The 27,950-nt window shown below is 51.9% G+C and overlaps 1 protein-coding gene across 3 annotated transcripts; it reads left to right on the plus strand.

Annotated features, from left to right (window-relative positions):
- The first annotated feature begins 6,421 nt into the window (after positions 1–6,421).
- Positions 6,422–27,383, plus strand: Chst12 (carbohydrate sulfotransferase 12). 3 transcript variants are annotated; one of them, XM_016009018.3, is made up of 2 exons: positions 6,422–6,507; positions 25,700–27,383. In XM_016009018.3, the coding sequence occupies exon 2, from the start codon at positions 25,778–25,780 to the stop codon at positions 27,035–27,037; it is 1,260 nt and encodes a 419-aa protein (XP_015864504.1). In that variant the 5' UTR covers positions 6,422–6,507; positions 25,700–25,777; the 3' UTR covers positions 27,038–27,383. The 3 variants fall into 3 exon arrangements, with proteins under 3 accessions (XP_015864504.1, XP_006990810.1, XP_042123973.1); XM_006990748.4 differs by having other exon boundaries at positions 6,442–6,536; XM_042268039.2 differs by lacking the exon at positions 6,422–6,507 and adding an exon at positions 6,652–7,218.
- The last annotated feature ends 567 nt before the right edge of the window (positions 27,384–27,950 follow it).

Here is a 27,950-nt window from a genome sequence, read left to right on the forward strand (position 1 = left end):
AAAAAAAAAAAAAAAAAAAGCTGGGCAGTGGTGGCGCACACCTTTACTCCCAGCACTTGGGAAGCAGAGGCAGGTGGATCTCAGTGAGTTCGAGGCCAGCCTGGACTATAGATAGCAGGTTCTGGGGCAGTCAGGGCTACACAGAGAAACCCTGTACCAATAGATAGATAGATAGATAGATAGATAGATAGATAGATAGATAGATAGATAGATAGATAGATAGATAGATAGATAGATAGATAGATAAACAGATAAACAGATAAAGGGATGGATGGATGGATGGATGGATGAATAAAATAAATAAATAATAAATAAATAAATACATAAATAAATAAATAAATAAATAAATAAATAAATAAATAAATAAAAAAAATAAATGGTGTGGGGATGTTGGTTCAGTTGGTAGAGTGCTTACATGAGGCTCTGGGTCCATCTCCAAGCATCTCCAAATAATAATGATGATAGTAATAATAGTAATTAATCATAGAGGAGGACGACAAAACGGAGGAAGGACAGGAGGAAGGGAGGAAGCAGCCTGTGGAGTCTCCTGGATAGGAGAGAAATGACATTTGTTTGGCCAATGGGCTATTTCTTGAAAAGTGAGCTCTTAATTTGGGGGTGTGTGCAAGGAGATGAATCCATGGGTCAAGAGGCATGCTGATGGCCTGAGCATTAGGTGGCAGATGGCTAAGGACCTCTCTGCCTCATTCCTGAGGACAAGGCACTGCACTGGGAAGCTGGAGGCTCACCCTAGACTGGCCTGGGCTGCCTAGGCTCTTGCACAGACGCGTGTCTGAGTCCATCAGCTTCTAGAACAACAAACAACCACCATGAGTTCTTTAGTTCCGGAGGCTGCAGAGTACAGGTGAGGGCCGAGATGCAGATGGGCTCTGGGGAGGCCTGTGTCTGGGTTACAGACCGTTGAGGACTTTGTGGTGGAAGGAGTTTGTGTGAGGTTGGTTTATGGGGGCACTAAGACCCCATTCACAAGGGCTCCACCCTCACGACCTCATCACCTCCCAGAGCAGTGAAGAAGGGATCCTCTCTCCCCAGTCCTCTCCAGCATTTGTTGCTAGTTCTTTTTTTATTATTATATTTAATATTTATTTTATGAGCATTGTGGCTAGAGTTGACTCAGTGGTTAAGAGCACTGGCTGCTTCTTCCAGAGAGCCTGGGATCAATTCCTAGCACACATGTGATGGCTAACAACCATCTGTAACTCCAGTCTTAGGGGTCCAGTGCCATCTTCCGGCCTCTAAGAGCATTGCATGCACATGGTGCACAGACATATATTCGGGCCAAACATACACATAAAATTAAAAAAAAATAATGAAAGTTCCAAAAATAATTCATGAATGTTTTGCCTGTGTACCATGTGAGTGTCTGGTGCCCACAGAGTCCAGGCAAAGGTTTCAGATTCCCCAGAACTGGAGTTAAGGATGGGTGTAAGCTGCCATGTGGGTTCTGGGAAGCAAGCTTGGGTCTTCTGCAAGAGCAGCCAGTGCTCTTAACCACTGAGCCATCTTTCTAGATCCATGTTATCAGTTTCTTCCTCCTTCTCCCCCTCCTCCTTCTTCTCCCCCTCCTCCCCCTCCTCTTCTTTTTGAGATAGGGTTTCTCTGTATAGTCCTGGCTGTCCTGGAACTTGCTCTGTAGACCAGGCTGGCCTCGAACTCACAGAAATCTGCCTGCTTCTGACTCCTGAGTGCTGGGATTAAAGGTGTGTGTTGCCTGCCTGACCTCAGTTCAGATTTCTTTCTTTCTTTCTTTCTTTTTTTTTTTTTTTTCAAAACAGGGTTTCTCTGTGTAGTTCTGGTGCCTGTCCTGGATCTTGCTTTGTAGAACAGGCTGGCCTTGAATTTCACAGAGATCTGCCTGGCTCTGTCTCCCAAGTGCTGGGATTAAAGACCTGTGCCACAGCGGCCCGGCCAGCTCAGATTTCTTACTGAGAGCCATTCTGGCTAGGGTAAGGTGGTATCTCAGAATAATATTAATGCTGAACCCTTTTTAAAATGGTTATTAATCATTTATGTCTTCCTTTTGAACACTGCCTGTTCATTAGCCCGTTTCTTTTTCTTTCTTTCTTTCTTTCTTTCTTTCTTTCTTTCTTTCTTTCTTTCTTTCTTTCTTTCTTTCTTTTTTTTTTTTTTTTTTTTTTTTTGGTTTTTTGAGACAGGGTTTCTCTGTGTAGATTTGCGCCTTTCCTGGAACTCACTTGGTAGCCCAGGCTGGCCTCGAACTCACAGAGATCCGCCTGCCTCTGCCTCCCCAGTGCTGGGATTAAAGGCATGCGCCACCACCGCCCGGCCATTAGCCCGTTTCTTAAGAGGCAGTTGTATTTTCTTTAAGTATTACTATCTGCGGGCTTTTGTAACGTCTGGATGTCAGTCCCCTGTCTGAGGTGTAGTTCCAGATCTCCCGTTCTGTGGGTATCTGTGTACTCTGCTGTTTCTTTAGCCATGAAGAAACTTGCATTTCATGTGGTCCCATCCGTTGGTGGTTCCTTTTCTTATCCTCTGGGTCCTCATAGCAACCCAGGGCCCAGGGTGTGTGAGACCCTCCCAGTGGCCCCTTCACTACCAATAGATATTTTCTGGTTCATTCTTACAAGATCCACAGTTATTTATGCTTTTCCTCTGTTGCAACCCTGTTTATGAAACCAGTTGGGCACATGTTCTCTGTCTAAGACACATTTGGGTCCCCAGGGAGCTCACAGCAGAAGGATAGCCTGGGAGTCTGGGAAAATAACATGAAATGGGACTGGGGACATGACTTGACGGTAGAGCCCCTGCCTAGAACCCCCAGTGAGGGGCTGGGATGTGGCTCAGTGGTAGAGCCCCTGCCTAGAACCCCCAGTGAGGGACTGGGGTGTGGCTCAGTGGTAGAGCCCCTGCCTAGAACCCCCAGTGAGGGGATGGGGTGTGGCTCAGTGGTAGAGCCCCTGCCTTGAATCCCTCAGTGAGGGGCTGGGGTGTGGCTCAGTGGTAGAGCATCTACCTAGAATCCCCCAGTGAGGGGCTGGGGTGTGGCTCAGTGGTACATCACTTACTAGCTGTGTCTTAGCCCAGAATCCATTCATCTGCAGCACTGAAAAAAAACAAAACAAAACAACTTCTGCCGCCACCACCACCACCACCACCCCACCACCACCACCACCATCACCCCCACCCCCGCAAAAAAAAAAAAAAAAAAAAAAAACATGAAAGAGTCTGTATCATGGAACCTCCAGGCCACAGCCAGCCCCTATTGACCTCTACTGGTAGGTGAATTCCCTACCCAGAAGCCATTGGACAGTTGTATAGCTCATGCTCTGGAGCCCAAAGTTTGGATTGGGGTCCAATTCTGTCACTTTGAGGAATGTGTGCCTTCAGCTAGTTGGTCAAATTCTTTGAACTTCTCTTTACCTGTAAATGGCTGGATACCATGTAGCCATTTCACAGAGTCAGAATGTTTCTGAAGCATGTTGTTCTACAGGAAGTGGGTTTGGAAACAGAGGAGAAGTGAAAAGAATATAAATTAACCATTTCAGGAGCCCCTGAGATGGCTTAGGGTTAAAGGCACTTGCTGCCAAGCCTGAGGACCTCAGCTTGATGCCAGAACCTACATGGTGGAGAAACCAATCCAACACATTGTACTCTGACTTAAATATGCACACACACACACACACACACACACACACACACACACACACACACACAGTAACAGATTTCAAAGAAACAGGAAATTCTGGTTGTCTTAAGTTTGAGTCACCTATGTGTTAGGCAAGCATTATCATCTCTAGACTGTGGAAACTGGCTTTGGGTAATCCATGAACAAAAGCATGAAGATGTTCATTTACAGACTTTCCTTTGACAGATACCTAGAAGAAGGTTTGTGGGGCCATCAGGAAGGGGTGTGTGTGTGTGTGTGTGTGTGTGTGTGTGTGTGTGTGTGTTGCATGTGCCTGACATGGTTTTTGACACACATTTAGACACACCTGTAGGGAACCTTCACTAAGAAATTCCCTCCATCAGATTGGCCTGTGGGGGCTTTGTCTTGATTGTTCATTGATATGGGAGGGCCCAGCCGAATGTGGGTGGTGTCACCACAGGGCCTGGGTCTTATCAGAAAGTAGGCTGAACAGGCCAGGGGAAGCAAGCCATTGATCTGCTTCAGTTCCTGCCTTCAAGTTCCTGCCATGACTTCCCTGGGTGATGGAATGCAACCCGGAGGCTGAAATAACCCCACCCTACCCCTGCCAAATTGCTTTTGGTCATTGTTTATCACAGCAACACAAAGTAAGCTAGAACAGCGCCCGTGCGTGTGCCTGTGCATGCAGAGGTAAAGGCCTGGAGTGCCCTGATCTAAAACATTCTGTGTTATTCCCTTGAGAGTGGGGACTCCATTTGAACCTGGTGCTAGACTGGCCAGCAAGCTCCATCAGGCCTCCTCCTCTCCTCAGCACAGAGGGTATAGACAGGCATGGGCCAGGCCCAGCCTTTGACGTGGTTGCTGGGGTTCAAACCCAGACCCTTAGTGCTTTCTCAGCAAGCTCTACTCTTCTGCACTGGGCCATCTGCCCGGCCCCGGGAAAGGCCAGACAGCTTCTCAAAGGCGCAGCACAATGCTGCACTTCCACCTGCAATGGGAGCCACCCAGTCACTTCGCAGCTTCGCCTGAATTTGGAGTTGTCAGTACTTACACTGGCATAAGCCATTCCGGCTGATATGTAGTAGAAAATAGCATTTCTGTAACCCGGGCTGACCTCAGACTTGCACCTGCCTAAATAAAATGCAATAGGGCTTATCGGCCAGGCATAGTGACGCATGCCTTTAATCCCAGGACTCGGGAGGCAGGTGGACCTCTGTGTATTCTAGGCAGCCTGGTTCCAGGACAGGTAGAGCTGCATAGAGCGACCCTGCCTCAAAAACAAACAAAAAAGGAACTTATTATGCTTTGGAAACAATGTCTCATGTAGTCCAGGCTACCTTCAAGCTCACTGTGTATCCAAAGATGATCTTGAACTTCTGATCCTCCTGCCTCCAAGTCCTGAATGTGCTGGAGTTGAGCTGTAGGCCACCAATCCTGCGTATGCATTAATGGGGATGGAATCCAGGGCTGGGCAAGCATCCACCCACTGAGCCACACCCCAGCCCTGAAGCTTACCGTGTCCTCTCTTCCACCCCCCAAAAGAAAGAGCTGTTGGATCCCCAGCTCCTACTGCCTCTGAAGTGACCTTATTTGGAGACTGGGTCAGTTTATTTATGGTAATAAAATGAGGTCATGGGGTGGTCCTAATCCTGCCTGCAGAAGCACACAGAAGGGCTGGAAGATCCTCCCTGCAAGCTCTCTGTAAGAACCAGCCTGCTTGGTACCTCAATTCCTGCTTCTGGCCTTCGGAACTCTGGGGACAGGAGCTGTCTGTGGTCGAGGCTGGGTCTGTGTTACAGTCACTTCAGCCTGGGTGGTCATGTGCACATTGGGCAACACAGGATTGAGCTGTAAGTTTGAATCCTAGTAGTTAGTTGGGATCATGCACCACTAGGTTCTGCCCTCTGCCATCCTGTGTCAGATTGCTATAGAAAGAGGCCTCTATCCTGGGGTCCGGGAGAGTCTTTTGGCATGGAAAGCGTGCCCTGCTTTGAGAAGGCTTCCCAGTGCTAGGATTCCAGGTGTGCATCACCATGCTTGCTTCGCTTTGTGGAGGTGGGGAGTGCAGGTGCAGGTGTGCACGTCCCACGGGGTGTGTGAAGGGCACAGGACAACCTCAGGCACCTTCCAACTTTTGTTTGAGACAGAGCGTCTCATTGGTCTGAAACCTTCCCCATACAGAGTGGGTCAAGCAGCCAGCAAACTCCAGGGACCGCTCTGTGTCTGCCCATCGCATTACAGGCAGGCACCGCGGAGCCTGGCTCATGAGCGTGGGTTGAAGGGATCCGACCGAACACAGGTTCTCACCTCTCTCCATACCTTGCTTGGTTTTTGAGAAAGAATCCCATTAAGCAAGGCTAGCCTGGAGCTTCCTACCACCTCACCCCCCGCAAGTAGCTGGGGAGACAGGCCTGAACCACCATGCCTGGCTCTCACTAAGAGCTTTACCCTCACGCTCTCTCTTAAGCCCCATGAACTCTCTGACAGGATTGTCCGCCAGTTTTGGCCACGCTGCAAGTTCGAACTGCGAGACAGGCCCCGCCCCATGAGACCAGCCACGCCCCCGCTCCGGATTGGTTGCTGTGGAGGGGGCGGGACTCCCAATGGGTGGTGGGTGGGACCAATCTCCCTGGCCGTAAATAAGGCGCCACATGGCACTGGCTGGAGGGGGCGGCGGCGGGGAGGAGTGCGCAGGCGCATCAAGGACGGGCGTAGTCACGCTAGTCAGTTCTCGCGAGAAGATGGAGGAGGGGGCGGGCTGGGGGCGGGGCCGCGCCGCGGGAGGGGCGGCTCGCGGGAGGGGCGGCTAGCGGGGAGGAGGCGACTTCGCCTGCAGAAGCGGCGGCGGCGGCGGCGGCGGCAATAGCGGGCGCTAGGTGAGGAGCCCAGGCTCGAGTGGAGTGAGGTGTGCGAGGGACTCCTGGGTCCGGGGTGGGGCGAGGGTCCACGGGTGGGCGACGCAGATCCGTACCCCATTCTGCCCGGCTTTGGCAGCTCCCACGTGGTCCCGGGTTCGAATCCCGGCTCTGGCCAGCTGGCTTTGTGACCTTGGCCCAGCGCGCACCTTCTCTGAGCCATCTTCTTGTGAAGCCCTGCAGAATGCGTGGAAGAGGGTGTGGTCGCTTGGCCGAGCTCCTTTGCAGTAGAAGCGCCGGGCTCTCCGAGCCGGTGGGGGACACCTTACCAGTTTTGTCTCTGGCTATTTGGGTGGCCAGGCGAGAAAGCAATTGTTTAGAGACTGGCGTGCTGCAGTGTCCCGGCAAGACCTTGTAGGAGGAGGCTGTCTGTGAAGCCAGTTTTTGCAGAGCAAGCACTGGCCTCACATCTTATCCCAGTCAGTTGAGCATCCTCCTGCCCCTGAACTTGGCTGGCCACAGACAGCAGTGCAGACCCCAGCTCACGGATGGGGCTGAGCATCGCTGCGGTTATCCCCAGCAGCAGCCTCGTGCCTGGTGGGCCACAGGAAGCTGAACATTAGTGGCTAACAGTAGGACCTATCTTCTCTTTGGGCTTCTGGCCACGAAGCCATCTGAAGACATCGCTAGCAGTCCCTGGGCTCCGCACATCCGGCTGTTGCACAGAGAGCTGTAATGTTTGCACCCTTCTTAAATTGTTTATTTTATAATCCCACACTGCGATGGGAGCCCCGGGTAGAATGAGAATGTGAACCTTGGGGTGGAGGGGTGCTGGGGATCTACAGTGCGGCTCAGGCTCGGTACCATGAGTTAGGGCCCCGCGTCTGCTTGTGCAGGAGAGGAAAAAGATTATTGGGAAACTACTGCGTGCAGGGTATGGTAGTGCAGCTCTAGAGTTGCCTGAGGCAGAGTGTGGTGCCAGCACTTTTGAGCTGAGGCAAGGGGATCGCTGTGAGTTTTGAGGGCAACCTGGCCTGCATAGTGAGGTCCAGACCAGCCTGGGCTACAGAATGAGACTGTCTCAAAAAACACAGAAGCGCCTGCCTGGAATCTTCATGTTTTAATTTCCTCACAGATGAGTTGCTAGGATTTGAGGCTAGTTTGCAGGCGGGCAGTAACTATTTACTGTCATTTTGTGTATGTGGGCCTGCATCCTCAGTTTCCTGTTACATGGGCAAACCACCAATTGGCTGGCTGGAAACCGTGGGCCCTGGGTAGCTCAGGCGCGCCTGGCTCAGGTCCACCCGATTCGGGGATCCGGTTCAAGTGCCACTGTACGAAAGACATTTGTAATATGCACCGGGAACGGCAGGAAAGGTGGCTCATACCAGTAACCCTGGGGCTCAAGAAGTGGAGGCAGGGGGGTCTGCAGCTGAAGGCCAGCCTGGGCTAGGTGAAACCCTGTCTCTAAGAAAGTAATCAAAGAAACCCTAAATGTGAAGAGAAGCAGCAGCTAATACAGGAGACAGAGCTACTGTGCTCATGGGGGTGGGACTTGGGCGAGGAAGACTAGTTTCCTGGGAAGGGGTGTTTTGTGCATGTTTGTGTGTGTGTGTGTGTGTGTGCAGGTACATTGAAAGCCAGAGGACAACTTACGATGTCATGCTCAGGAGTGCCATCCATCTCCTCTGACAACAGACTGGTCTGGAATTCACCAATTTGGCAAGGCCGACTGGCCAGTGAGCCCCAGGGCTCCCCTCCTGTCTCTGCCTCCGCAGTGCTGGAGTTGTAGGCACACAGCACCATGCCAGGCATTTTTACTCCGTGGGTTCTGGGGATCTGAACGGAGGTCTCTGTGTTTGCATGGCAAGCCCTGTACTAACTCAGCCATCCTCCTGGCCCTGAGAGGACCTGCTTCTGTCTGAGAAGGGCCTGGGTGTCGTGCTGGAGCCCAGGTTCTGTTGTTCGGCATGAGCTAGGACCAGGTCTGTTAGAGGCAGACCCATGATCCTAGAGGGAAGGGCAGGTGAATTTGGGGTCTAGGGAGATGTAGTGGGTGTCACCATGGGTCGTGGGTATAGTGGTTACAGTGACTAGGGAGAGGGTGAGGAGCCTGAAGTCTCCAAGGGCTTCTCTGGGCAATGAGGCTCTCCGTAGGATGTGTAGGAACTGGGCAGAAGGCAGAAGTGTTGCAAGTTCTGGAGTGGGCAGCCACGCCCCCATGCTGGGTGCTGCACGGAGGAGGCATGAGACAGTGTGTGATCTTTAGATCCTGAGAAGGTGCGGCATTTCGGACCTCCGCACGAGGTGCGTGTGCTCAGGCTTGGAATCTCAGGGAGACCCTGAGGAAGGAGCGGCAGGCAGAAGAGAAGTACATGCTTAGAGTGGCTGGGCACTTAGTGGTGTGTGGTCATTACCAGGGCTGCGTGCGGCGATGATTCTGTTCTAGGAAGGCCAGGTCAGAAGGTGCCATGGGTGAAAACAGCCTGGCTACTCAGAATACTGTGTCTCTGTCTGTGTACGTGTACCATTTTTTTTGTTTGTTGTTTTTCAGGACAGGGTTTCTTTCTGCAGCTCAGGCTATCCTAGAACTTGCTTTGTAGACCAGGCTGTCCTCAAGCACACAGAGATCCGCCTGGCTCTGCCTCCCGAGTGCTGGGATTAAAGGGGTGCACCACCACCACCACCGCCGCCGCCCGGCTCCAGAACTCCTAATCTTACTCCTTGGCCTCCCAAGTGCTGGGGTTACTGGCATGAGCCACTACGCCTGGTTTCTGCAGAGCTAGAGGTAGAACCCAGGGCTCTGTGCATGCTAGGTGAGCACTCTACCAACCGAGCCACACCCCAGCCCTGGACTATCATTCTAAAACAGCTTACATCTTCACTGTCCAGTTTCGAAAAGTTTGTATCTCAGCCAGGCGGTGGTGGCGAACACCATTAATCCCAGTACTAGGGAGGCAGAGGCAGGTAGATCTCTGAGTTCGAGTCTAGCCTGATCCACAGAGCTAGTTCCAGGACATCCAAGGATATACAAAGAAACCCTGCCTTGAAACACTCCCCCTTCCCCCTCCCAAAAAAAAAAAAAAAAAAAAGAGTTTGTCTTTCAAGTAGCAGGAAAGCCTGTAATCCCTGCATTGGAGAGGTGGAGGCAGGAGGAGCTGGAGATGGAGGAGATGGAGGAGATGGAGGAGATGGAGGAGAACGGGGTAGAGGAGAGGAGGGGGAGGAGGAGCTGAGGAGGGGCCAGAGCTGGAGGAGCTAGCTGTGAGTTTCACACCCCTTTAGTGTGTGCAACCCCTGCGGATGGTTGTCGCTGGCCCACAGATGGGACTGGAAATAGCCTGCCCTCTCACATAATACTTCCTGCTGTTAGCCAGTGAGGTTTCTAAAACTATTTAGAAACTCTGAAACTTTCCAAATGGGAAACAGCAGACCCAGTGGCCAGTGGGGGAAGGGCTGCCCTCAGCACCAGCGGGAGCAGCGGATGAGAGCAGTTAGCTCCCAGGCTGGACCAGCCCACCTGTACCGCCGGCCTTTTCCTTTAGCCGGAGGATGGATGGACGGAGTAGCCAAGCAAAGTGGCCAGTCCCCAGTTCAAACTCTCAGTTGGTTTCTAAAGAAACTCATAAATGGGCTGGGAGGTGGTGGCGCACACCTTTGATCCCAGCACTCGGGAGGCAGAGGCAGGTGGATCTCTGTGAGTTCGAGGCCACCCTGGTCTACAGAGTGAGTTCCAGGACAGCCAGAGCTACACAGAGAAACCCTGTCTTGAAAATAATAATAATAATAATAATAACAACACTTTACAGGATGAGGTGGAGGCCGGGTGGCACATGCTGTCTTCCTAGGGCTTGGGAGGCTGAGGCAGGAGGCGAGGGACCAGCCTGTGTTACACATGAGACCCTGTCTCAAAAAGCCCGAATTAGAGTGGACCTGGTGGCTCGCACATGCTCACAATCCCAGCACTTGGGAGGCTGATTGAGGGTAAAGGGAGAAGGGGAGAGAATATGAACATAGCAGAATCAGAAGTTCAGGGTCATCCCCTCATATCAAGGAGTTAGCCTGAGCTACATGAGAATCTGTCTCAAAACAAAAACCTAATCAAAGATTTAGTGGCTATCTCAGTGCGTAAGTGCTGATGTGCAAGCATGGGACGTGAGCTTGGATCATGTGTACTCATGTAAAAGCCTGGTGTGGCATGTATAGCCACAGGCTCAGTGCTGGCAGAGAGGGGGGGTGGGGACAGGGGGGTCCCTGGGCCTCACTGGCCAGCCAGTCTGGGAGAGTCCATGGATTCCAGGTTCAGTGAGAAATCCTGTCTCGAAAAAATGAAGTGGAGAGTGATTGAGGAAAACACTCCAGCATCGACCCCAGCCTCCCCATGCGTGTGCACATAGACGTGAATAACAAAACTAAGTCAGGAAGTAGAAAACTCCTGAGGGAAGACCGTGTCCTCCTTCATCTCCATCCTCAGGCAAGACAGCATAGTCTAGACAGGTAACATACTGTCCAAACTTGTCTCTCCTGAACGTGAGGGTGACTGGCCAGCTTGTGTCCTGTATAAGGTACTGAGCCTAGACAGAAAAAGACAGTTGGAGCGACAGTGTGTTCCCTGAAGATGGGGGCTGGTGCGGGCGGGGAGTGGGGGGGGACCGGCAGGGTGCCACGGGCACAGGACCCCAGCGGCTCACGGGGCGATGGGAGAGGACGGGTTTGGAGATGGACTCCTCAGACTCTGCCCCGGAACAGCTGCCGGGTACTGACACAGTTGGCAGCTCTGAGGCTGGATTAGTCCTAAGAACACAGGAAACAAAGCACACGAAAACACAAGGCTGTTATTAGTTCCCGGGAAAATAAACTGTTGTGCGGGAGGGGAAACAAAAATAATTACGGTGTCCCGACAGTCCCAGCTGTGAACAGTCTCCCCATAGCTGTGGCAGTGTATGTAAACACGGGCCGCTGCTCTAATTGGAGTCACGACGTGCCTGGGAGGGGCTGGAGGGGAGGGGACACACTGGGGTGTCACCTGCGGTGATTGGGAGAGTCAGACCTAAAGCCAAGGACCGGCAATCAAAGCCAGGCCAGCACGCGGGAGGCAGAGGTGGGTGGGTGTCTGAGTTCGAGGCCGGCCTAGGCCGTATGGTGAGACCTCATCTCAGCGAGGGAGGAGAGCGAGAGAAGCGGCTGTGAAGAAAGGGAAAGAGGGAAGGGATACTGGTTGCTAAGGAACTTGCTGGGCTCCATCACTACAGGCTGCAGCAGTTTCAGCCAGGCATGGCTGGCGTGGAGCAGGAGACTTCCCCTACTCGCTGGCGGGGCTTTCCTGTGGGCATTCCCCCTCGTTCTCATTGTTCTCTGTGTCCTGCCTCAGCTCTGGTCACTCGGTCGTTGGTCAAAGACTCCACGCGCCCTTAGCCAGCTCTGTCCCTTTTCGCTTCTGTTAAGATGTATTTTTTACTCATGCGTACCCACTTGTGTCCAATCGCTCACGGAAGCCAGAGGAGGGGGTTGGATCTCCTGGGCCTGGAGCTCCAGGCAGTTGTGACCTGTTTGATGTGAGTGCTGAGAATCGAACCCGAGTCCTCTGAAAGAGCAGCCTCTTAGCTACTGAGCCAGCTCTCGCTGACCCCGGAGCTTGCTGTTTTGACTTGGCTAGCCAGCCGGCAAGGCCTCAGGACCCTGCTGTCTGCCACCCACCCACAGTGCGGGGGTTGCAGGTGCATGTGGGGACACGCCCAGCCTTTTCCACGGGTGCGAGGATTCAAGTCCATGTCCTCACTCTTGCGCAGCAAGCACTCTTACCCGCGGAGCCGTCTCGGCTCCTGTAAAGGAATGTTTTTTTAACTTATTTACAAGCCGGGGAGAATGCCGTTGACTCTTCCTCGCTTGCCGCCCACTTTCAGAATTAGGGTGGCAGAGAATGTCAGTCTTCCTGACGCTTACCTCACGGGAGCCCCAGTGCCCTGAGCATGAGGATGTGCTTGACAAAGAAGACTGCTGGGTGGAAGTGGTGACAGATCTGAGATGTGACGGATGCTGTGGGAAAGAGACGGGACATGGCCAGTGGCTCCGTGGTGGGTGGTGGCAGAGTTGGGGGCCCCGCAGCTGCGGTGTCGTGGGGCCTGGGCCCTACTTTCTGAGGCATGGCCAGGAAGGCCTTGGAATAAAGTGAGCTTTGAAGTGCCCCAGAGCATGATGGGCCCAGCAGAGGGACATGGGTGCAGCAGGAGCCTGTGCCACCAGGCCACTGATGAATGACAAGGACCCTCTGTGGCGATACCGGAGTGACCAAGAAGGAAGGTGAACAGGCCTGGTCACCACTGTGGAGAGGGCTAGAAGTGGGAACCCAGGGACACCAGGATCGGAGGACTGGGGACAGAGATGTGTCCTAATGGGCTTTCACCGTGGCAGTGGGGCAGGAAGGTGGGGTGAGGCAGGGAGAGGGGCCGGGGGCACTGGAGCATGCAAGTGAGAGCTGTGAGAGGCTTGGGTGGGTAGAGGGTCTAGACAGGAAGGGGTTATGGATAGACTTCGCAAGTAAAGTCAAGCATGGTCTGATGTTTTCTGTTCTGGGGACGGAACCTTGGCTCTCACACATGCTCTACCATTGAGCCATGATGGCACCCCCTCACTGGGGGAGTCTAGACAGGTGCTCTACCACTGATCCACACCCCAGCCCCTCACTGGGGGATTCTAGGCAAGTGCTCTACCACTGAGTCACACCCCAGCCCCTCACTGAGGATTCTAGGCAGGTGCTCTACCACTGAGCCACACCCCAGCCCCTCACTGGGGGATTCTAGGCAGGTGCTCTACCACTGAGCCACACCCCAGCCCCTTACTGGGGGATTCTAGACAGGTGCTCTACTAAGCTACATCTCTTGTCCTCTTTTTTTGAAGACATGGCCTCACTATGTAACCTTGGCTGTCCTGGAACTTCCTATGTAGACCAGGCTGCCTTTGAACTCAGAAGGATCCTTCTGCCTCTGCTGATTACAGGCATGCACCAGCACACCCTGCCTCCCAGTCCCCTTTTCACTTCATATTTTGAGACAAGGTCTTGCTAAGTTGCCCAGGCTGTTCTTGAACTCACTGTTTCCCAGGCAGACTTTGTACTTGAAATTCTGTTGCCTCAGCCTCCTGCATGGCTGGGATGACAGCTGGTGTCAGGCCTGGTCCTGGTGACATGTCTGATGGTGCTGGAAGTACCGTTGGCGTGGGTTTGAGTTGACTTAGCTCTTGTAAAGGCGTTATCATTCAGATCAGGCAATGCAAACTTGAGTGTTATGTGGAATGGTGAAGATCTGTTAGCTCTGATCCTTATCTTTGGAGAACTCCCAATCTGCTTTGGAGCTGTTGGCCTGCCAGGCTGTACTGATGCCCTGTGTACTTGAAAGCTGCAGTCTGAGGACTCAGAGACCAACGGGGAGAGAGAGAGATAACGTGGTCTGATAGCCTCCGCGCCTGAGGCCCAGCTCTATAGAAGTCATTAGAGGTCAAGGACCAAATTTGCATGCTACCCCATGTGTGTGTGTGCATGCATGCGTGTGCACACGTGCGCAAGTGTGTGTGTGAGTGAGTGAGTGTGTGTGTGTGTGTGTGTGTGTGTGTGTGTGTGTGTGTGTGTGTGTGTAAAACATCCAAATGACAACCTCAGGTGTCAGGCCTCAGGAGCTGTCCACCTTGTTTTTGCTCCAGGTCATTTCTTTCTCACTGGCCTGGGGGGGTGTGGACTCAGGCCTGCTGCCAGAGAGCTCCAGGTCCTCCGGGTCTGCTCTGCAGGGCTGGCACCACAGCGCCACCACACCTAGCTTTCTACAGAGACACTAAGGTTCAAATTGGGGTCCACCTGCTTGCACGGGCACTTCGCGGATGAAGGCCTTGCCTCAGTCCTCCCTCTCTTTTGAGGCAAACAGCCCAGCCTGTCTTTGAACTCCTGATGCTCCTGCCTCAGCCCTCTGAGTGCTGGGAGTGCAGGCATCACCACCAGGCCCAATTAGCTCCGATTTTCATTTGGCAAAGTTGATATCAATATGACTCTTTGTTGTGGAATTTTATTTGCACATGTTGTCCTAGTGTATAGAGTTAACTGAAAATAAATGGTGTGTGTGTGTGTGTGTGTGTGTGTGTGTGTGTGTGTGTGTGTGTGTTCATATGAATTCATGTGAGTATGGGTGTGCATACCATAGCACTCATGAGAAGATTAGAAGACAACTTTGGATGTCTCTCCTTTCCTCTAACCTTAAAGACATTAGGGGGAAAATGTTTTTTTATGTGAATGGATGTCTTGCCTGTGAAAACCTGATGAAAATCCATGAGAGATAATGAGAGGAGAAGAGGAATTGGGGGGAGACTCCGAACCACCATCCAAGGAGCAACATGTAATGGGACGCAGGTAAAGCCACAGAACACGAGGCGATACATAGGTTAATAGAAATGGGTTAATTTAAGATGAAAGAGCTTGCTAGCAAGAAGCCTGCCATAGGCCATCCAGTTGATAATTAATTAATATAAGTCTCTGAGTGATTATTTTATAAGTGGCTATGGGACCTCGGGGCCAGGCAGGGCCAGAGAAACTCCTACTGCAGGACTCCCTGATTAATTACAGATGGTTGTGAGCTGCCTTGTGGATTCCGGGAACTGAACCTGGGTCCTCTAGCAAGAGCATCCACTGAGCTCTCTCTCCAGCCCCAGCCTTCCACCTGTTTTAAACAGGGTCTCCTCATCATTGCATTCCCCGAGGCAGGTGGCCTTTGACCTTCTGGTGACCTCTGTTTCACCTCTTGTTCGCCCCACAGGAGTGCTGGGATGAGACCCGCACTACTGTGTCTGACTCTGTATGGGTTCTGCTCAGGTCCTCTTGTTTGTGTGGCAGGTACCAGACCCGCTGAGCCGTTTCCCCAAATGAAGGATTTGGATGCAACAGTGGCTCCAAGTCCTGCTGCTTCCGGGTGGCTCAACACAGGGCAGGGCTGGCGGGGCTTTCGGTGCAGCCACGGTGTTAACAGCAGAAAGGAACGGCATGCTGCCTACAGAGTCAATGCCAACACCTCTAATAAAAACTTACCAAGGGGATGGAGAGGCGGCTCAGCAGTTAAGAGCACTGGCTGCTCTTGCAGAGGACTCAGGTTCAGTTCCCAGCACCCACATGGTGGCTCCCAACCATCTGTAACTCCAGTTCCGGGGGACCTGATGCCCTCTTCTGACCTCCAGAGGTTCCTGCATACATGTGGTGCACATGCAGGCACCCATGTACACTGAATAAATAAGTCTCTTTCAAAGGCCAAGAGGAAAAGAAAGGAATAGCTTGCGTGCTATTTCACAGGGTGTCTCACCAACTTGTCACCCATTTGGCATGGCTCGCTGGGGCATGGCTCCGTGGTAAAGCTATTCACTGCAGCCCTTATTTGTATTCAATTATTTTCATTTTTTCCTTTATTTTTATTTTATGTGTACAAATGTTTTGTCTGCATGTATGTGTGTACCACCTGTGTGCAGTGCCATCCAAAGTCAGAAGAAGACATTAGATCTCCTAGGACTGGGGTTACCGAGACCGTGTGGGATTTGAACCTAGGTCCTCTGTAAGAGCAACTAGTGCTCTTAATCACTAAGACATCTCTCCAGCCCCTATTTCATTTTTTTATTTAAAATTTCAGTTTATTCTTACCGTGTGTGGATGTGTATGCGATGACATGTGTGGGGGTCAAAGGACAGCTTTGTGGGGTCAGTTCTTTTCTTTCACCTTTATGTGTGCCCTGGGGATCACACTCAGGCCACCAGGCTTGTACAGCAAATGTCTTTACTGTTGAGCAATCTCACTGGGGGATTCCAGACAGGTGCTCTACCACTGAGCCACACCCCAGCCCCTCACTGGGGGATTCTAGGCAGGGGCTCTACCACTGAGCCACACCCCAGCCCCTCACTGGGGGGTTCTAGGCAGATGCTCTACCACTGAGCCACACCCCAGCCCCTCACTGGGGATTCTAGGCAGGTGCTCTACCACTGAGCCACATCCCAGCCCCTCACTGGGGGATTCTAGGCAGGTGCTCTACCACTGAGCCACACCCCAGCCCCTCACTGGGGGATTCTAGGCAGGTGCTCTATCATTGAGCCACACCCCAGCCCCTCACTGGGGGATTCTAGGCAGGTGCTCTACCACTGAGCCATGCCCCAGCCCCTCACTGGGGGATTCTAGGCAGGGGCTCTACCACTGAGCCACACCCCAGCCCCTCACTGGGGGATTCTAGGCAGGGGCTCTACCACTGAGCCACACCCCAGCCCCTCACTGGGAGACTATAGACAGGCACTTTATAATTGGCCTATATCCCCAGTGGGTTTTTTTTTATATAAAAAATTACTACATTTATTTGTGCATGTGCACACGTTTTAGTCAGAGGACAACCTGTGGGAGTCGGTTCCCTCCTTCCACCATGTGGGTATCAGGGGTCAAACTCAGGTTGTCAGGCTTGGCGGCAAGCACCTTTACCTGCTGAGCCCTTTCACTGGCCCAGTGCTGTGGAATACTACCAGCAACAACAAAAGGAACATTCTCCTGGCCTAAGTGATGGCCTGGGTGAACCTCAGAAGCATTATGCTGAGGAAAGCCTCTCTCATGTATGACTCCATTCACCTTCTAGAAAACAGTGGAGATTGTCATGGCTGAGTGTAGAGCGTGAGTGTGGGCAGCGTCTGGTTTATTTTAATTTTACTGATTTATTTATTTGTTTGTTTGTTTGTGTTTTGTTTTTCAAGACAGGGTTTCTCTCTGTAGCCCTGGCTGTCCTAGAACTTGCTCTGTGGGCCACGTGGGTCTGGAACTCAGAGATTCACCTGCCTCTGCCCTCCCGAGTGCTGGGATGAAAGGCGTGCACCACCACTGCCTGGTGCGTCCTATTTACTTTTAAAGACAGGGTCTCCTGTAATGCACGCTGTCCTTGGACTCCTTCCTCCCACCCCCACCTCCGGAGTGCTGGAAGACGGGTGTGTAGCACCACACTGGGCTGGAAATATTAATTGTAGTATACATATGCCAAAATTCAGTCAGTGGCATATTAAACTGCACATTAATTAGACAAGGAAGGGAGTTTCATTCCCTGTCAGTCATTCCTCAATAAGCCTGTTCAAGAAGCTCAGTCCAGAGTGACTCAGCTGGGGAGGAATGCCTTCCCTGCAGAGGATCTGGAGCCCCCGGAGTTCTGGAATAGGGCTGTCCCCTGACGTACCTGAGTCAGAGAGTAGCTGGCCTCTGCTTCCCTCCCTCCCGGCCAGTGGCAGGGGATTCTGACTGTATGATGAGACAAAGAAATAACCCCAGTCTAGGCGACAAAGGAAGCAGTGGTAGTTAGGTTTGTTCTGCAGAGAAAGAACAGTGCCTGGAGTGTGCGCACAAAGAGATTGAGTGTATAAAAATTGGCTAGTATAAGCCCAGCCTGGTGACTCATGCCAGTAATCTCAGGTAATTGGGAGGTTGAAGCAAGAAGACGGCAAATTCCACACTGCCTGGCTACATAGTGAGTCCAAAGCCAGTCCTGGCAATTTATGAGACTTTGTATCAAAATGGAAAGGAAAAAGGTGGGGAAGAGCTCCATGGTTGGTAGAGCCCCAGCCTAGAATCCCCCAGTGAGGGGCTCAGTGGTAGATCACCTGCCTTGAGTCCCCCAGTGAGGGGCTAGGGTGTGGCTCAGTGGTAGAGCACCTGCCTAGAATCCCCCAGTGAGGGGCTGGGGTGTGGCTCAGTGGTAGAGCACCTGCCTAGAATCCCCCAGTGAGGGGCTGGAGTGTGACTCAGTGGTAGAGCACCTGCCTAGAATCCCCCAGTGAGGGGCTGGAGTGTGACTCAGTGGTAGAGCACTTGCCTAGAATCCCCCAGTGAGGGGCTGGGGTGTGGCTCAGTGGTAGAGCACCTGCCTAGAATCCCCCAGTGAGGGGCTGGGGTGTGGTTCAGTGGCAGTGTGCTTTTCTAGCATCCATAAAGCTCTGAGTTCTGTCCCCAGTACTACAAGGAAACTGGGGAAAGAGATAAGGAGACAGAGAAAGCAAGAGGTAGGGTGAGATTGGAGTTGGTGTTAGGATTGGGCATGTGATTATAAAGGCCAAGAAGTGCAGGCCCAAGTGTGTCCCAGCTTGGAGACAGACACTGGAGAGCAGGCTGTCTGGCTTTGACCTTTGTAACATCATTCTTTGCATTTCATAGTGAATTTAAAAAAATATGTCAATTTCTACAAAAATCTGTTGGGCCTTCTTTTATTTTTTATTTTTTTGGTTGAAATTAATGTTGTATTCTGGCCTGGACTAGATGGAGGAGGTCCACTGCATTGGTTCAGGGCAATCTGCATTTTTTTTTTTTTGAGACAGGGTCTCACTATGTAGACCAGGCTGGCTCCAGAACTCACAGAGATGCTTCTGCCACCTGAATGCTGGGATTAAAGGTGTGCATGCCCATGCCCTACCCAATCTAGGACATGTGCGCGCGCGCGCACGCACACACACACACACGCACACACACACACACACACACTGAAATTGAACCTACGGCCTTTGGCATGCTAGAGGAGTACCCCACCATTGAGCTACATTCCCAGCCCCTCTTTTCATCCTTCCTTCCTCCTTCCCTCCCCCTCCCTTCCTTCCTTCCTTTCGTTCTTTTGAGACAGGATCTCTCCATGTAGCCCAGACCACACCTCTGACTTGTGATCCTCCTGCCTCAGCATCCTGACTGCTGGGGTGACAGGTGTGTAGCACCAATCCCAGCTGCAGCCTTAGTTTCTCCATTCAGATGTTCATCTTATTTGCCTTCACACGCACACTCAGAATAACCATGTGTCTTGTGTCTGTGTGTGTGTGTGTGTGTGTGTGTGTGTGTGTGTGTGTGTGAGTGTGTGAGTGTGTGAGTGTGTGTTTGTGATTGTAGGGAGGTTGGGATGTTGTGGCTCCAGAGCCTGATTACAGTTTATCTTGAACCGTCTCCGGCTGTCTGGCCTGACATCCTCCTGACTATTAGGTGAGTCCTCGGGAATGTACAAAGACACCTAGCTCCCCTACCCAGCACCCGAGGCCTAGAGCAGAGATCTCTTGGATTTGCTCTGCCTGCCTGACGTTTCTTCCAGCATATTTGAAAAGTGCCTTGGTGCACACTTTTAATCCCAGCACTCAGGAGGTAGAGGCAGGAGGATGGATCTCTGAGTTCAAGGGCAGCCTGGTGTACAAAGCAAGTTCCAGGACAGCCAGGGCTCCAGAGAAACCCTGTCTCAAAAAAAACAAAACAAAAAAGTATATGAAAAGCACCTTGATTTATAACTTCCTTTGTTCTGTTACTTACTATTAACAACTTTAAACTATTCCCACACAGGAACATGGAATCTGAGGTAACCTAATCTGTGCCAAGGCTGTGATCACTCATTTGGCCTCCAAATAAACTATCTTATCCCCTACGGGAGGAGAGTTGGGGTTTGGGTTGACACACTTTACCCAGCAAGCCATCTCCCCAGCCCCAGAATAACCTTTGGCTACAATCTGGGCTTCCAGTGGTCTAGTCTTGTCTGGCACACAGAGAAACGCTCCCATGTTATTTGACGTTCCTGCCTAATGGTCATGAATTCTGAAAAAAACGTCGCTGCCCTTACAGAGGCGTGGCTCCGCCTTGCTCACTCACTCCCAGCTAATGGTGACTGGACATGACGGGCCTGAGGCCACTGCACGTCTGCCGCTGGCCACCCTTCTGTCCCCAGCTCCCTGCCCATGTTGATGTGATGGGTGGTTTGGGACACTTGGGCCCCAGCATGGCACCTGCCTTCTGGCTGCCTGGCTTGCCTGTGGCTTTGTTACGCATGTGATGGTGAGAGAAGTGTCGGATAGCCCTGTTGCAGGTGACTGCGCCTTGCCTGGCTGTTGACTTTGGTGTTGAACCTGCCCGTTATCTGAACCCTTAGGAGCACACGGGACCCAGGCTTGTGAAAGTCTCCCCCAGCTTCTAACGCGTCCTGCTGAAGGGAGAGCCCAGGTCCCATGGCTGTTGCAAGTCTACCTGATGGCAGGTCCGTTTGCTGGGCTGCTCCAGGCTGCTGCTGCTGCTGCTGCTGCTGCTGCTGCTGCTGCTGCTGCTGCTGCAGAGTACACGGGGCCTTTTGTTGACTGACTGCTGTTTTGAAAGGGTTGGAGATTTTGGATTTGAAAATAACACCCTTATTTTTTAAATGGAAAATTACTCTCTGAGATCCTATGTGGTCCCTGACTGTTTTGGAGGCAGCCAGGCAGGGACCATGGCTGTGGTCCTTTGTCCCATCATTCCCAGCTGACTCCCAACCCTCACAGAAGGCAGCATAGTTGTCCCCCAGATGTCTGGAAACAAGACTAGACATTCCTAGATCCCGAACTTACTTAAAAATAAAATAAAGCTGCCTGCTCGTGGTGCTGACCTGGCAGGTTTTTCCCCCCATTGCTCTCGTTCCTCACAGTCCTGGGAGTTGTGACTTTAAAGTGGCAGAGTGGGCCCCTTCAAAGGGCCGCTGTCACAGAGCCCTCTCCTGTGTGCAGCTGACTCACTTCGGTAACTGCTGTTTATGTGGTTTGTCTGAGGTCAGACATGACAAGAGAGGACTGCCTTGATGTTAAAAATGAACCCTGGCCTCAGAGGCTGCAGAGAGGATGTGTCCTAGTGGACGGAGTCCACAGGCTTGTCGCCTTGTTGTAAAGTCATGAGAGGGGCCGCAGCTGCCCCAAGTCTGGCCGCAGGTGGACTCAGCATTGTTTCTCCAGGACAAGTCCAAAACTGGGTGAGGAAACAATGGGGTTTAACTGTCCAGAGCGGATCTTTAGATGGGGATTATAGCTCAGTGCTAGAGCCCCTGCCTAGAATCCCCCAGTGAGGGGCTGGGAGTGTGGCTCAGTGGTAGAGCACCTGCCTAGAATCCCACAGTGAGGGGCTGGGAGTGTGGCTCAGTGGTAGAGCCCCTGCCTAGAATCCCCCAGTGAGGGGCTGGGGTGTGGCTCAGTGGTAGAGCCCCTGCCTAGAATCCCCCAGTGAGGGGCTGGGGTGTGGCTCAGTGGTAGAGCCCCTGCCTAGAATCCCCCAGTGAGGGGCTGGGGTGTGACTCAGTGGTAGAGCACTTGCCTAGAATGTGTGTGCCTGGTGCCCATGGAAGCTAGAAGGGGATGCCAGATCCTCTAGAACTGGCGTTCCAGGCCCTTGTGAGCTGCCATGCAGATGCTGGGAACCAAACCCTGGTCCTCTGCAAGATCAGCAAATGCTCTTAACCACTGGGCCATCTCTCCAGCCCATCACACATTTTTCATCAACAGGTCTGTCAGCCCTGTGATCTGAGACATCCTAGTGGGAGAGTGAGCCGGGGCTTCAACAGTCCAATTCCTTCTGCTGTGGCGCTATAGCAGACCTTTTTCTAGAATTATTTATGGACAGGGTGTGACTATGGAGTCCAGTCTCACCTGACTTCATAGTCCTTTAACCTCAGTCTCCCCCAGCGGGGAGTACATGGGGCACAACCATCCTTGCCTTAAAAATTAGGTTTTTGCCTTACTAATTTCTTTATTTTACCTGTTTTCCATTTTACCTGTTTCTACCCTAGTCCTTGTTATTTCTTCCTTTGGGGTTTTGGTTTATCTTACTCTTTCCAGTTATGAGAGGTGGGAGGTTTTTTTTATTATTATTTATTTACTTATTTTAGTTTGTTTGAGACGGGTCTCATTATATGCATCAGCCTGGACTTGAACTGACGGAGATCCTCTTGCCTCTGCAGGGATTGCAAGCATCTGCCCCCACACCTGGCCGAGTTTAGATCGTGGACCTGTGGTCTCTCACTTTCCAATACCCCGGGCCCTGCTTACCTGGAGTCGGTGGGGCTCTATGCATTGTGTTCTCGGTTTTCATTCGGTCCTGCGTCTGTTTCAGTCTTTCTTTTAAGGGGCTGAGGTGACTCTGGGGGTAAAGCGCTTGCTGCATAGGTGTGATGACCCGAGTCTGATCACCTAGAATCCACACAAAAAGCCAGATGTGTGTCTAATATCGCACTCCTAAGGTGAGATGGGAGGCAGAGAGGGAAGAAATGGCCGGAAGCTTGTTTAGTAAGCATGCTGGCTAGGATGAGAGGTCCTGTCTCAAAACAAGATGGGAGGGGAGCACCAACTCCGGAGAAGCTGTCTTCTGGCCTCCGCCTGGGACTGTGACATGTGCCTGCCCACTCCCATGCATGTAACCATGTATATATACACTTTAAATTATTTTGAGGCCAAGAGTGCTGGGCCACGCCTGCTCTGGGGAGCTGAGGAAGGAGGATTGCTGACTGAGAGCCTGTATAGTGAAACAGTGTCTCACACAACAAAATTCCCTTTGAAACAGTGTCTCAACTAAAATTCCCTTTGAAACAGTGTCTCAACTAAAATTCCCTTTGAAACAGTGTCTCAACTAAAATTCCCTTTGAAACAGTGTCTCACACAACCAAAATTCCCTTTGAAACAGTGTCTCAAACAACAACCACAACAAAAAGTCCCTTTGTGGTGGCCTATGAATCAATTTAGAAGTGGTCCATTTAGTTCCTAGGTGTTTGGAGATTTTCCTATTAACTTTCTGATATTGATATCTTGGTTTTTATTGTATTATAACCAAATAATTCCCAATGGTTTCAGTTTCATTAACCATGTCTACATCTGGCCTGCTGTGTTGAATGCTTTGTTGCTTGGAGGTGAAAAAGTGAATTCAGTTGTATCAGGAAGCGTTGGTGTGTCAGTTACATCCTGTCCTGTGGTTTCTCGGTTATGGAGACTGGAGTGTCAGGGCTGGAGAGGTAGCTCAGCGGTTAAGAGGCAGAGAACCCAAGTTTGGTTCCCAGCACCCACATCATGTGGATCACAACCCCCTGGAACTCCAGCTCCAGGACCTCTGATACCCTCTCCTGACCTCTGAGGGCACCTGCACTCATATGTAGATACCCACATAGACAGACACACAAATACATGTAACCAAACAAAATCAAATGTAAAGAAAAGAGTAAAATGTTAAAGTCTCCAAATATAATTGCAGATTCCCCCCAAGTATACCTTAGCTATATATACTGTTCAATAAACATATGTGTATATGTAACTGTAAGGTCTTGTCTCAAAAAGTTATTAAATATATATAGCCTAGGCTATCCTCAAACTCACTTTGTAGCCCAGGATGACCTTGCATTCCTGATCCTCTTGTCTCTACCTTCTGATTACTGAGGTGGCAGGCATGTACCACCACCTGTTTTTATGCAGTGCTGGGGGTAGAATCCAGGACTCACTTGCTAACTGAGCTACATCTCCAGTTTGAATTTTGGCTTTCTGTATTTTGAGCTATACTCTGTGGTGAATATGTATTTGTGGTTGTTATGTCTTCCTTGTGGGTTGAATTGTCTGTGATGATGCAACGAGTCCCCTCATCCTGAGTAAGTTCTTCTGAAGTTTTCTTCATCTGATATTAATATAACCACTAAGGCTTGCTTTTGATTAATGTGTGTATGACTAATATTTTCTGTCCCAGTGGAGAGAAACAGGAGAAGTAGAGTGCCAGCCAGCCCTGTCTCCATCTCTGTCCACCCACTCCATGCTGTGGGGATGGGAGTCAGTGGACTCGGCCCTGCGCTCTGGGTCTTGCTGTGAAAGGGGCAGGGGTCAGTTAGGCTATCCCACCTCACACCATCTCATCTAACCATCTCCTCCTAGCTGTTAACACCAGGTCAAGACCCAGGCTCCCACACCGCCATGCTGACAGTCACAGTCTCTTGCACCTATGGTGATGGTTGGAGATCAGCTCCCTGCTCTGGCCCCATGACTAACTACCACATGGCACCTGAGTGGGCGAGGGAATGTTGCACCTCTTTGTTTCGGTGAAGGGTCTCTCGACCGATGCGCTTTGCCGTTGGTGCTTAGCTTAAGTGGAATGGGTGTTACTGGACTGATTTTCTAGTTGCTAGGCTACTGTGAGCATGACTCTGGCCTCAGTGATAGGCCAGGCAGCTGTCCTTCCTTGGGGACCAGCTTTGGAACCTGGGGACCAGATCACTTGCTCCTGACCTGGGCTTTAGGTCCATGAGGTCTGGGCACTCTGATTGTCCACACTGGGTCCAGACTGTGCCAGAGGCCAGTCACTCTGCTGATGTCCCGCTGCATGCTGCAGCAGGGTGTGGCTCAGCTGCCCACGTTAGTCTGAGAAAGCACAGTGGGAGAGGTTTGGGAGGAAGGGTGGCTTGGGCACTGGAGGAACTTCAGTCGCACCCTCCTAGTGACGGATGCTCCTATCAGTTCCCTCGACTTCCTCCTGGGCACCTTCTCGCGTGGTTAGTTTCTAGGAAACCGCTTTCTCTCCTTTTTTTTATTTTAAAATTTATTTTTTGTGTATGTGTGTGTATCAGAGAGAAAGAGAAAATATTCTAGAGGTCATAGGTCAGCCTCAGATGTCATCCCAGGAACCATCCATCTTGGTGTTTATAAATGGGTATGTGTGAGTATGTGTGTGAGTGCACACGTGTGTGGGAGGTGTATGCGGGTCAGAGGTAAACCTCAGGTGTCCCTTGGAACCATGCACCTTCTCGTTTGAAGCAGGGTCTCCCTCTGGGACTTGAGGCTTGCCCATTAGGCTCGGCAGGCTGGCCACTACACCCCAGGAATCCTGTCTCTGCATCCCTCATGATGAGATTACTCGCACACACCTCCACACCTGGGTTTTTTATTTTTGCTCTTTTTTGTATGTTTGTTTTGTTTTTGTTTTTTGAGACAGGGTCTCTCTACATAGTCCTAGCTGTCCTGGAACTACTGTGTAGATCAGGCTGGCCTCCAACTCACACAGATCCACCTGCTTCTGCCTCCCTAGTGCTGGGATTAAAAGCGTGCCCCAGTGTGCCGGCCACACCTGGCTGAAGTGGACTCTGAGGATCTAACTCAGGTCCTCACTGTAGCACAATAAGCTCTCTACCCACTGGGACATGCCCTTTGACCTCTTTCGGTTCAGGGACAAAGAGTCTCTACTTGCTTTGGTGACACTCCAAGCTGGAATAACCGAAGCCCCAACCAGAATCATCACTTGGAGGCTAGAGGCTGGACATGTAGGCAGGGCTGTTTGGTGGGAAGTGGGGAGGGGGGAGGGTCCCGATGTCAGCAGATACCCGCTACCCAAAGCCCTCCAGGGAAGAGAAAAATCCATGCTGTTCTGACCCTCTAACCTGGTGTGTTCTGGCCTCTCCAGGTTCATCTCCCGGCACCATGTCCCAACGGTACACAAGACTGAAGTGAGGGGCCAGGTGTGGGCCCTGCCCAGGGCAGCATGACCAAGCCTCGGCTCTTCCGGCTGTGGCTGGTGCTGGGGTCAGCCCTCATGATTCTTTTGATCATTGTATATTGGGACAACGTGGGCACCGCCCACTTCTATCTGCACACATCCCTATCCAGGCCACACATCCTGGAGCCCCTTCCCACTCCGGGGCTGGGCGGTGAGAACGTGTTTACTTCTGATGTGGATGAGTTTCTGGATACACTGCTTAGTTCCGATGCGAAGCAAACGGACCTTTCCAGAAGAAAAACAGAGCAGCCCCCAGTGCTCAGCCCCAGCAAGCCGGTCCTGAGCCACATGGAGGAGAGCGTGAGAGGCTACGACTGGTCCACCCATGATGCCCAGCAGAACCCAGACCGGGACCGGCAGCAGGCCGAGAGGAGGAGCCTGCTGAGAGACTTCTGTGCCAACGCCAGCCTGGCATTCCCCACCAAGGACCGCTCTTTCGATGACATCCCCAACTACGAACTCAACCACCTGATCGTGGACGATCGCCACGGGGTCATCTACTGCTACGTGCCCAAGGTGGCCTGTACCAACTGGAAGCGAGTGATGATCGTGTTGAGCGAGAGCCTGCTGGACCGGGGCAGCCCCTACCGAGACCCCCTGGACATCCCCCGGGAGCACGTGCACAACTCCAGCACGCACCTGACCTTCAACAAGTTCTGGCGCCGCTACGGGAAGTTCTCGCGGCACCTCATGAAGGTCAAGCTGAAGAAGTACACCAAGTTCCTGTTTGTGCGCGACCCCTTCGTGCGCCTCATCTCGGCTTTCCGCAGCAAGTTCGAGCTGGAGAACGAGGAGTTCTACCGCAAGTTTGCCGTGCCCATGCTCCGGCTGTATGCCAACCACACCAGCCTGCCCGCCTCCGTGAGCGAGGCCTTCAGCGCCGGCCTCAAGGTCTCCTTCGCCAACTTCATCCAGTACCTGCTGGACCCACACACCGAGAAGCTGGCACCCTTCAACGAGCACTGGCGGCAGGTGTACCGCCTCTGCCACCCGTGCCAGATAGACTATGACTTCGTGGGGAAGCTGGAGACCCTGGATGAGGATGCTGCCCAGCTCCTGAGGTCCCTCAAAGTGGACTCCCAGCTCCACTTCCCCCCCAGTTACCGGAACAGGACGGCCAGCAGCTGGGAGGAGGACTGGTTTGCCAACATCCCCTTAGCCTGGAGACAGCAGCTCTACAAACTCTACGAAGCTGACTTTGTTCTCTTCGGCTATCCCAAGCCGGAAAACCTGCTCAGAGACTGAGCTCGCCAGCACCAAACTAACACTCACGCCGTCCCGTTAAACCGAGCGCCTGCCCCGGTCAGGCGGTCCGTTGAGGATGGGGCCCTGTGCCTCCTGGGTTCTCTCCGGGCTTCCTTTCCCTTCTGGTGTGACAGGCACCTTGCCCATCAGGAGACCACGGAACAACCAAGATCCTAGCACCTCGCACTCCAGAGTTTTACACACCCCACCCTTTTGCGATCCGGATTTGTTTACTCCACAGCCTGTATTCATGGAACACTGTTAATACTGTTTTCTAAGATTAATATATTTCAGATATATTTAATACGAAAGTGGGAGAGAGCTGGAGTAAAGCGTGGCGCCCGCACCTTGCACTTTTGTGGTTCTTTGAGTCAGGCAACAAGCGTACACAGGAAGGGGCCCAGGGGTTGATGGGATATCCCGGTCTCACACCTCCCTGGACGGGGAGGATCTCAAAGTGTCTGCACTAGACAGGAGCCTGAATTTGAAACCAGCTGTTTTAGTTTTTTGTTACTGTAACAAAACCACTGAGGTTCAGTAATCTGTCAGGGCCTGTGAGACCCTCAGGGAGGTGGCAGCAGCTGGAGGGATCTCACCAGACAGGAAACAGTGTGGCCATGGTCCTTCTGCCTCTTCGGAGGGCATGGGCTCCCTCAGCTTCAAACTCCCTGGTCCCTGATGACAAGCGTCCAACATGTAGGTCCCTGGAGGGTCATACCCAAACCATTCCCAGCCATCACAGGGATCTTTTTTTTATTATTATTATTTTTTGTGTATGGGTGTCTTGCCTCCAGGCATGTCGGTGCACCACATGCATGCAGTACCCACAGAGGCCAGAAGAGGGCGTCGGATTCCCCTGGAACTGAGTTTCAGACAATTGAGAGCCACCATGAGGGTGCTAGGTCCTCTGGAA

This window comes from Peromyscus maniculatus, chromosome 23, assembly GCF_049852395.1.
Source record: "Peromyscus maniculatus bairdii isolate BWxNUB_F1_BW_parent chromosome 23, HU_Pman_BW_mat_3.1, whole genome shotgun sequence".
Classification (NCBI taxonomy): domain Eukaryota; kingdom Metazoa; phylum Chordata; class Mammalia; order Rodentia; family Cricetidae; genus Peromyscus; species Peromyscus maniculatus.